Genomic DNA, 9,486 nt, shown 5'->3' with positions numbered 1-9,486 from the left:
AGATGCCATTTGAATTTGCTTCACACATGTAATATAAATTTTTATAGCAATATAACTGTGGGTTGTGTTTATAGACTAGTCATAATTATTGCTGAATAGACATTACATACATCTTAGTAACGTTGTTACTTGTAAAGAATTACCACAAACAAGCAATGTAATTGATAAGCTTGTTATTCTGTCTTATAGTTATTTGTTATGTACGCATTGGTTGTATAGTTTTTTACTATAGGATTTAGAAATTGTATTCACAACCATGAACGTGGATTTTGGTGGTTTAGAAAAAGGAACAAGCATCCATATACGGAGGAGCAATGGTAAGAATAATTAGAAATGTTATGTTTTATTTGTGTATGTCTATTTAAAAAAAAAAAAATTATTGCCTCCTCCTATGTATTTGCATTTAACAATTCCTCATTAACAGGACGCGTGCATAAAGCTATTGTGACACAACTACAACCAACCACAGCCAGTGTTACAGTTGAATGGTTTGAAGATGATGAAACAAAAGGGAAAGAGGTTGTTTATTAAATTCATATCTTTATGTAATAACTCTTTTGTGTGAAAGGCACATTGTATGTCATAAATTCTTGTATTACTTTCATCATATCTTCTGATCGCTTTGACTCGTCATATAAGTGCCTGTATGTATCACTCAAAATATTTGTTTTTAGGTATCACTTGAAATGATATTTGAATTAAATCAGGACCTTGCACCAGAGAACAAAAAAACTGTTCCACAAGAAAGACCAACATCACGGGTGTGTTTCATGTTAAAACATGTTAAGATTACTTTTGTTTTATTTATTTCTTTATATTATGGTAGGGAAGATTAAACTAAAGTATATATATATCATATGTGTATAAAAAAAATGGGGAGATTAAATAAACTTATTTTTCTCACGCGTCGGGGCAACAAAATTTGTTAACACAGGTGTTCTGCTTAATAATATTAATAGTTATGTATCCTTGTGCATGATTGTTGTTCAAACTTGTCAATTTTAGTTAAGGGGTAAAAATTGTCAACTTAAATTGGGTGCAAACCAACCATTCAACCATATTGTTTAATATTCCTACATGTTTAGCAAAGGCATTCTCGGGAGTATCGGTCGTTCCGTAAATCTTCTCATAAGGTTTTTATGCATGATGTCTGTTCAGCACATCTTATCAATTACATGATGTATTATAATTGTTTTCTAATATTTACTTAACATCGTTTGTTGTGTGTTGATTGTTTCTATTTTCTTGACTTGTCAAATCATTTATACTAGGACTATAATATATTTTTTATAAATGATTGATTTTAACTTGACTTTTTCATAAACTTATTTTCATTTTATGTAAATTTGCGATAATTATTAATTAACAATTAATTTTTTTTCTTGATTTTTCTACAATAACTGCAATACTCAATCTTTAATTATTGTTTATGATAAATCGACATTTTTCCAGTTTATATTTTTGTTGCGTTGAGGGCATTTGTTTTGTCCTAAACCATTGGTTGGTTTTACCCATCACCCGCTACAGTATTATTAGTGGTATCGGACTATCAGTATGGTAAAAATAGACTGCATTTTTTTTAATAAGCTTAGAAAGACTTGTTATGCAAATTATGTCGCCAAAACTTCATGATCAGTTTATGGTTAATATTTGGGACAATGTAAACAAAGTCTTAAGACAACTGCATTAGGTGTTCATGCCTCACAAGTCGTATTTGATACAGAGAGCAGATGCCCGGCCAGCTAACCAGCGAAGAACAATGTTACAAGCACCAACTGCTTCCGTAAGAAATCAACAAAAAGAAAATCGAAGTCCATCTCCAGGTTACGGTCCACGCAGAGTAGCCAAGCCAGATTACCAACCACCACCACCAGCTGCAAGACAAAGTATTTTAAACTTACCCAAACCATATGACAATGATAAAGTGGCGAATAATGTTCCAATTAATGGGAACGGAATGGCCATGCCACCACCTAAAGCTCCTCCAAGTAAGTGGAGTTATGTTTGCTGTTATTTTATTATGGGTTTTGTCTAAGTGACTGTTTGTAAGACCTTGTTTTGTCTATAAAAGTAAACAGCTGTCTGGTTAAAAGTAAATTGCAGACAATCAATTATTCATGTGATTGCCCAGTTTTAGTTTAAAATTGATTTTCATGCGCCATGTGTACCAAGGAAATATTTTCTAATACAGTTTTATTTTTGTTGTTGTTAGGCTACCAGTTTAATATTCAATATTTTATATCCTGTGGACATGTGATTGATATTTCTGTGAAAACTTGGTAGTTAAAAGAGCACGTTGGTACTTACTTGGAGGATACTAGGTTCAAAGCTAAATGCTGCTAGTTGGTACTTTATGATCATGGTTGTTGTTGGGACATACATGGGCAATTGCTCCAGCTAATGGTTCATTTATACAGACATACAGTAATGGGGTTTCCAAACAGTAACCTTTTTAAAGCTAAAAAGAAAAACACTGACACAAGATGTACATAGCAAACACGTATACTCAGCAATAGTTGCCCCTCCATGCAAGGATAAATCGGTGATCCTCATTATCGTCATCTAAACAGGAGGACGGAAGTCAAATGTGGTCGATGAGGTTGAGAAGTTAAGGAAGAATCGAGAGGAAAGAAGAGCTGCTCAAGTCATTGAACGAGAACGAAGACAACAATATTATGATCCAAATAATGCAAACTGGGAATTTGCTATCATGATCAAAGAATTCAGGTTTAAACTTAAATAATTGAAATTGTTTTTCTACTGTATACATTAGGTGTTTTAAACTGAGCTGTGCCTTAAAAGCTGTTTTTTAGATAGGGACAGAAAAGATAATAAACTGTTCTATGAAGTAAAATTAAATCTAATTTTCCTAGCAAAGTGTTCATTCAGAAGCAAATTTTGAAGGGGTGTGTTTCGAAAACATAAGAATAGCTCAAGTGATAACTATTTCCGGTTGCCTGTTTAAATTTTACAATTATGCAGAGCAAGTCTTGAGATGAAGCCACTCACAGCAGCAGATCCTGTGTTGGATCATCGGATATGTGTCTGTGTTCGCAAACGTCCTTTAAATAAAAAGGAGTTGGGTCGGAAAGAAATTGATGTTGTCACTGTTCCAAGCAAAAACATTGTCATGGTAAAAATATTTGTTTTATCCGTTTGTTAAACTATGAATGATTTAAATTTTTCATTTATTCTTAGGTCAGTGAACCAAAGTCGAAAGTAGACATGACCAAATATTTGGAAAACCAAAATTTCAGGTTTGATTATTCATTTGATGAAACGTGTACAAACGAAATGGTGTACTGGTACACTGCCCGACCACTGGTTGAATGTATATTTGAAGGAGGAATGGCAACTTGCTTTGCTTATGGACAAACTGGCAGTGGCAAAACTCATGTAATATTATTTTACTATATAAGTATTGCTAGGTATTGTAATTAACTAATAAATAATGATATGTTATGGCAGACTATGGGTGGAGATTTCACTATGGGTAAAGCACAAGATACAAGGAAGGGAATTTATGCCTTAGCAGGTATCTATATGTTATAACTCATTTATTCAATATATATATACTTCTTTATCTGAATAGATTTTTTTAAAACATTTTCCGGCAACTAGTTGCATTATAATAAAAGAGTTTGAATATGGTTACCAAAGAATTAAAATTAACTGATTTAATAATATTTATATTCGCCTGAGTATATAAAAAACTAAGTCCAAGTGCCCAAGTATATGTTTCTTACCATTAGTTGAATTTAATTATTACTTGCAACATATTAAGAGCACAAAGTGGTTTATGTTATGAATTATAATATAAAAAAAATGCTAGATCAGAGCCAGATATACATTACACGTTTCTCATAGAATGATATGTTATAACATAAATTCATACATTTATCATCAGTATTGCTTCACTTACAGCTCAAGATGTTTTTCATTTACTTCAAAAACCCACATATCGTCATCATAATCTTGATGTTTACGCAAGTTTTTTTGAAATCTACAGTGGCAAGGTTGGTTAAAATATTTTTGGTTTTAAACATTTTTTATTGTAATATCAGGATATGAAATTAGCATAAATTTATAAAAAAAAATTGGCATGTGTTGTGTAAAATTAAAATTCCAAGGTTTGAAAAATTTTGCCATTTTATAGATTGGGAAAACTGTTATTGTACAACGAGCCAAACATTTAGGAACCATAAGGTTAAAATAATTCTACGCACTTGTTATTTTTATTACAGGTGTTTGATTTGCTGAACAAGAAATGTCGGTTGCGTGTATTGGAAGATGGTAGACAACAAGTACAAGTTGTTGGATTACAAGAAAGAAGAGTAACCTCAATTGAAGAAGTTCTACAACTCATATCTGATGGAACAAGATGCAGGTTTAATATGTTTGTTATTTGGCAAGATACTTAAAAGCTTTTGCTCAGTAGTCGCTAAATAGGTTGTCCTATTTGCACTTAAATAGAAAAACTAAAAAATGGTAACAAACGATATATTGTTGCATGTAAGTGGCACAAGGTGTGGTAAACCACAGCAAATAAAGCATTAAATGTTTTAACTGTTAATGTGTCCTGCTGCAAAATATTTTGATTAATTTGTAGTTATTTTTAAACAATTCAATAATATCCGGTTGAGTATATTCTCTGTGGCAAACAAACCATGGTTAATATTAAATGACAAATATATATATTTAATGCAGGACTTCTGGAGTAACGTCAGCCAATCAGCATTCATCTAGGTCACATGCAGTTTTTCAACTGATACTAAGACGAAGTGGACCCCGACAGTTATTACACGGCAAATTCTCTCTCATTGACTTAGCTGGTGCGTTCAATTCATTTCTGCCGATGAAGTCGTTCATTAAATTTGCACTACCCATATATATATATATATATATAATAATAATATACTTTAATGTTAATTAAGTTGTATTATTAATTAGTTTTACATCAATTTAAACCCACCATCCTATCCCAAGACCCAAGCACATATATGCTTCAACCCCTCATCACCAACTTTCAAGTAACTTACTTGACTTTGAATTATAAAGATAAAGAATAATATAATGAATGAGTTGACTTTAAAGGTTTTTTTAAATAAGTGATTTGTGTGCTGTGTTTACTTATCCACTTAACAAGTACCACTTCAACGAAGGTCAAATCTAATAATCACCATTCACCATCTTACTCAATTTATTTGATGTACACAAACCTTGAACTTTAGTTGATATGTGTATGATATGTATTAATAAAATATGAACTTACTTTAACACTTAAATAATGATTGAACAAACAGGTAATGAAAGGGGTGCGGACACGACAAGTGCTGATCGTCAAACCAGGGTAGAAGGTTCGGAAATTAACAAAAGTCTTCTTGCATTGAAAGTTAGTGTTTTATCATATTCATCTGAATCCTAAGTGCAACTATCTAATGTTTAACCAACGATTTTTTAGATTTTGTATTTTTTCATATTTTCTACTTATAGTTAGATTTGGTCATGGATCAAGAAATTGTTTTCATACTAATGTTTTAACAGCGAATGTTTCTTTTTACTTTGACACTTTTACATTTTTAACTTACTTTATTCAAATTGTACTCATTAATAGGAATGTATCCGAGCAATGAGTCAAAACAAACAGCATCTCCCGTTCCGTGCAAGCAAACTAACGCAAGTATTGCGTGATTCGTTCATTGGTGAAAGATCACGCACCTGCATGATTGCAACTATATCTCCCGGGATTACATCATGTGAACATAGTCTAAACACTCTACGATACGCTGATAGGTAAACTTTATTACAATATAAATAGATATGAATTATCTACAGTATTATGAATGCAAGCTTCACTGTGTTTAGTAATACTTCATGCACCATGCACATAAGTTGTGGTGCCTAACTATACAAATATATTTTAAGTTTTAAGTAAATTGTGTGAAATGTCTCATTAATCATCCACAGTATATTTGTAACATAAAATTACTGCTAATATTTTATACAGTAGGGTGGGGGGAGATGGGACACCTTTTAACTCTATTTTCTTGTTCCATTTGGTAGTAAACAAAGAACATTCAAAGAATTATGAAACCGTATCCTCACGACTCCCATAAACCGTTGTTAATTGTTTAAAACACAATCAGAATACTTAGATATTATGTGCCAACGGTGTCCCATCTTCCCCCACTCTACTATATTACATTTTGATATCACTTAAAATCAAGCTCCAAAAGAAATAGTTATAATTTGTAAAAAGATCTGTTTTATTACCTGTCTACCACTTAAATACTGCATATAATTTAAGAATATCCTTTCTTGTACTCCAACGGTTTAATCATTTTTTTTATTTCTGCTCTTGCTGTTCCACTGGAATAATGGTAATTTGCATGTTTTATGTTGTCTATGAAATATATGTTGAGTGTAGAGTGAAAGATTTTCATGCAAACATCTCCCAACAAGTACGTGTTCCTGATAAACTTCCTTTAAATCTCGCCTCTAATCTTCGTAAACCAAACCGACGCACACAATCTGAATCCCGAATCCCAAGTCCACGGAAGACCGAAGTATATCCGTCTCGTCCCTTAACTGGGAGGAGAAACTTAGAAGCAGAAGATGCAATACCCGTGCATCACCCTGCTCCAAGCATTGCTCCCAGTCATAGTGATACTTGTTTGACAAACTTAAGCGAAAATGAAGAGGATAGCAACATGTTTAAAGCAGTTGTGGACAGCTATGCACATATGAGAGGATCTTTCAGTCTTCAAGCTGATCTTGATATATTGACCTCAGCTTCAGAACAAGAAAATATATTTCCTCACATTGAGTTGTTAGTTAATGATGTATTTGCATGATTTGATGTATTGCTTGTGATGTGTGTGTGTTTATTGTTGTGTTTGAAATGTGCATTAATTATCCGTTGACAGTTAACACAGGGTGACTGTTTACAGTTTAAATCTCACAAAAGAGTTGATGTTTAGAATTATAAACTCCCAGTTTTAAATTCTTGGCTTAAATTTTAAAACAATTTCAGAGTGAAGGAGTTAGCATTGGATGATGGCGGTGATGAACCTTTCAAGAAGCGACATGCTGCTGCTGGTGGGGCTGCAGGTGGTGGTGGAATGTTGGATAGAATTGATGAATCTCCACAACAAGCAGGAATGCATTCCCCCAACAACAGTGATCTCGCACTTATTAGTTCAATCTGTGTAAGTCGGCTGCTTACATTGGATGAAAAAGGAATCGATATTTAATAATTTAATATAGAGAGATAGACATCAGTTATCTGTCACCAAACAATCTTTTATAAGCAATAAGGTGTTTCTCTTTCATGTTGTTTGTAGATGAAAGAGTGTTGTATTACGGCTTCTGTAAGATGTTATAAATTTCTTCAAGTAAACTTAGTTTGATTGTTTAGGAAAATGAAATTTCTCGTGAAATGTTTGAAGTTCATCAAACTGTGTCCTCACTGCAAGAGATTGAAGAAGAAACTGTTGAATGTCACAGGAATTTTTTGCAAGGGGTGAGTTTTTGAAAGAACTTCAACTCCTGAACCCGTGGGTGCATAGCACATATCCTGCAACAATCCCATTAAAACATTTAAATTGTCACAATTAATCGTACTGTCATTAAAATAATTGAATGTGTTTCATTTCTCATTTAAAGCTGTTTGGGTGGACCAATTAATTCCAATTCCACTTTAAAACTTACAAAACATGACCGTGTTTCAAAGTTTGGTGAACCTGGTTTAAAATATGGTTGCTTGTATTACAGCCATGTACTGTTTGCAACACACTTAATTTCCGAAACAATTTACACAACGCAGTTGGAATGTTTTTAACAAATAATAATAATTAGTTTGCATAGAACTATAGTCTAAAGATACTTTAGTCCACTACGTTGAACTGTTTAAATTTTCGTTTTCATTGCCTGCTGTCAACAACTATTACAGATGTCAACATCAATGGCAGCTTCCACGAACTTGTTTAATATGACAGAAGACGTTGATTTTGATGCTGAAGGTTACGTTGCACGAGTTAAAGATCATCTTGAAACTTTTGAGCAAGAAAATAAGAAACTACTAGAAGATTTTAAAGGTGCTTTTAATATTGCAGCTTAGTAAATCCAACTTATGTTAATTTAATACAATTATCAACAGTGCTTGCTATTGTGGCATAGCACAACTGTGGTTAAGAGTGTTCACCACATAAACCATAGTATACGCGTTTGAATCTCGATGCTGCTAATATTTTGGATTGTGTGTTGGGCAGAAACACTCAACAGTAATTGCTCCAACACGGCATAAAAACAATTATGCATTATATACCCTTTTTGCATGGTCACTTTTATGCGCGTAAGTATTCGCATATTTACTCGCAAAAACAAAGTTAACACGCATAACGTCATAACGTCAAGCGTGTCATCTGCTGTAGGAGGTTGGTTGTTCCGAGTAAAAAAGTAAGGTGAAAGTACAGTTTTACTTTTAAAAGCCTAATCTTTTTCGGGTATTAATTTTATAGGTTTTCGTTGGTAATAGCACCATAAAGTATTAAAACTTATTTTATAAACTAGATTTAATAATATCGCGCTAAAATAAGCTTACTGAATGTTGATACGCGCATAAACCAATGACCATGCAAAATAACGCGGTTACCGAGTTATCATATGACGAGTTAATGCGGATCGTTATTCGCATTAACTTTTTACCATGCAAAAAGGGTAATAGTAGAAACTGTAGTGGGCTATTGTGAGCAACTAGTTAACATTTAAACCTCAAGCTTGTTCTTTCTTGGACACAATGATACTTGAGTGATTATTTTCACAAACCACATATTGTACACTTACATGTGGTATACTGTTCACACTAATTTTAACGTTTTTTAAATTTAGAAAAGTTAAATTTGTTTGAACAAACATTGCTTGAAGAAGAAGCTGTATCACAGAATATGAAGAACAAAGCTGGTAACAGGAAAGTGTGATTTATAACTGGTGGTTATTGTACATTGTACTTCAATTGACATCTAATCACCTTAGTGGCTTGGTGGTATTGTTTACCTATTACCTTCTTACATATTCCTCATACTACAGTAAATCCAGCAAGTGTTTTGATGTAAGATGTTAATTGGTTCCAACAACACAGTTCTGCTTCAAATACTTTTCTACAAAATTTAATTTTATATTTTGTTATATCAGTGCTTGTAGCAAAAAAATGCTAAAATGTTCATATTATTGTTTATAATTCATCACAGCAGATATATTTGCATGTAGGATATGATTAATGTTGCATCTCACTAACTACTGTGATTCAAGTTGCGTTTTGTTTTTTTCATTATTTGTGTGGTGCTATGCCAACCTGCTGGGCCACTTCATATAAAACAACAGTCGACCATTAAAACAAATTGGCTGACATTTTTGCCCTTCCACTACAAACCAGTGTGCTGTAGCCGAACAAGAAGGCAAACGCCTTTTCTAGTCAGACATTTTAGT

The 9,486-nt window shown here is 32.9% G+C and overlaps 1 protein-coding gene across 5 annotated transcripts; it reads left to right on the top strand.

Moving 5' to 3' along the window:
- The first annotated feature begins 106 nt into the window (after window positions 1-106).
- On the top strand, window positions 107-9,408 carry LOC149732092 (kinesin-like protein KIF2A). Of its 5 annotated transcripts, XM_089882758.1 has the most exons (19): window positions 107-317; window positions 425-519; window positions 675-761; window positions 1,086-1,133; window positions 1,724-1,988; window positions 2,571-2,727; window positions 2,983-3,133; window positions 3,199-3,396; window positions 3,469-3,535; window positions 3,925-4,016; window positions 4,245-4,387; window positions 4,708-4,832; window positions 5,304-5,392; window positions 5,615-5,793; window positions 6,428-6,829; window positions 7,034-7,208; window positions 7,418-7,522; window positions 7,952-8,096; window positions 8,890-9,408. In XM_089882758.1, the coding sequence occupies exons 1-19, from the start codon at window positions 257-259 to the stop codon at window positions 8,976-8,978; spliced, it is 2,673 nt and encodes an 890-aa protein (XP_089738884.1). In that variant the 5' UTR covers window positions 107-256; the 3' UTR covers window positions 8,979-9,408. The 5 variants fall into 5 exon arrangements, with proteins under 5 accessions (XP_089738884.1, XP_089738886.1, XP_089738885.1 ...); XM_089882760.1 differs by lacking the exon at window positions 1,086-1,133; XM_089882759.1 differs by lacking the exon at window positions 1,086-1,133 and having other exon boundaries at window positions 675-782.
- The last annotated feature ends 78 nt before the right edge of the window (window positions 9,409-9,486 follow it).

Source organism: Ciona robusta, chromosome 8 (assembly GCF_009617815.1).
Source record: "Ciona robusta chromosome 8, ASM961781v2".
Taxonomy (NCBI): domain Eukaryota; kingdom Metazoa; phylum Chordata; class Ascidiacea; order Phlebobranchia; family Cionidae; genus Ciona; species Ciona robusta.
Note: the sequence above shows the minus strand (reverse complement) of the source record. Positions and strands in the feature narration are given on the sequence as shown.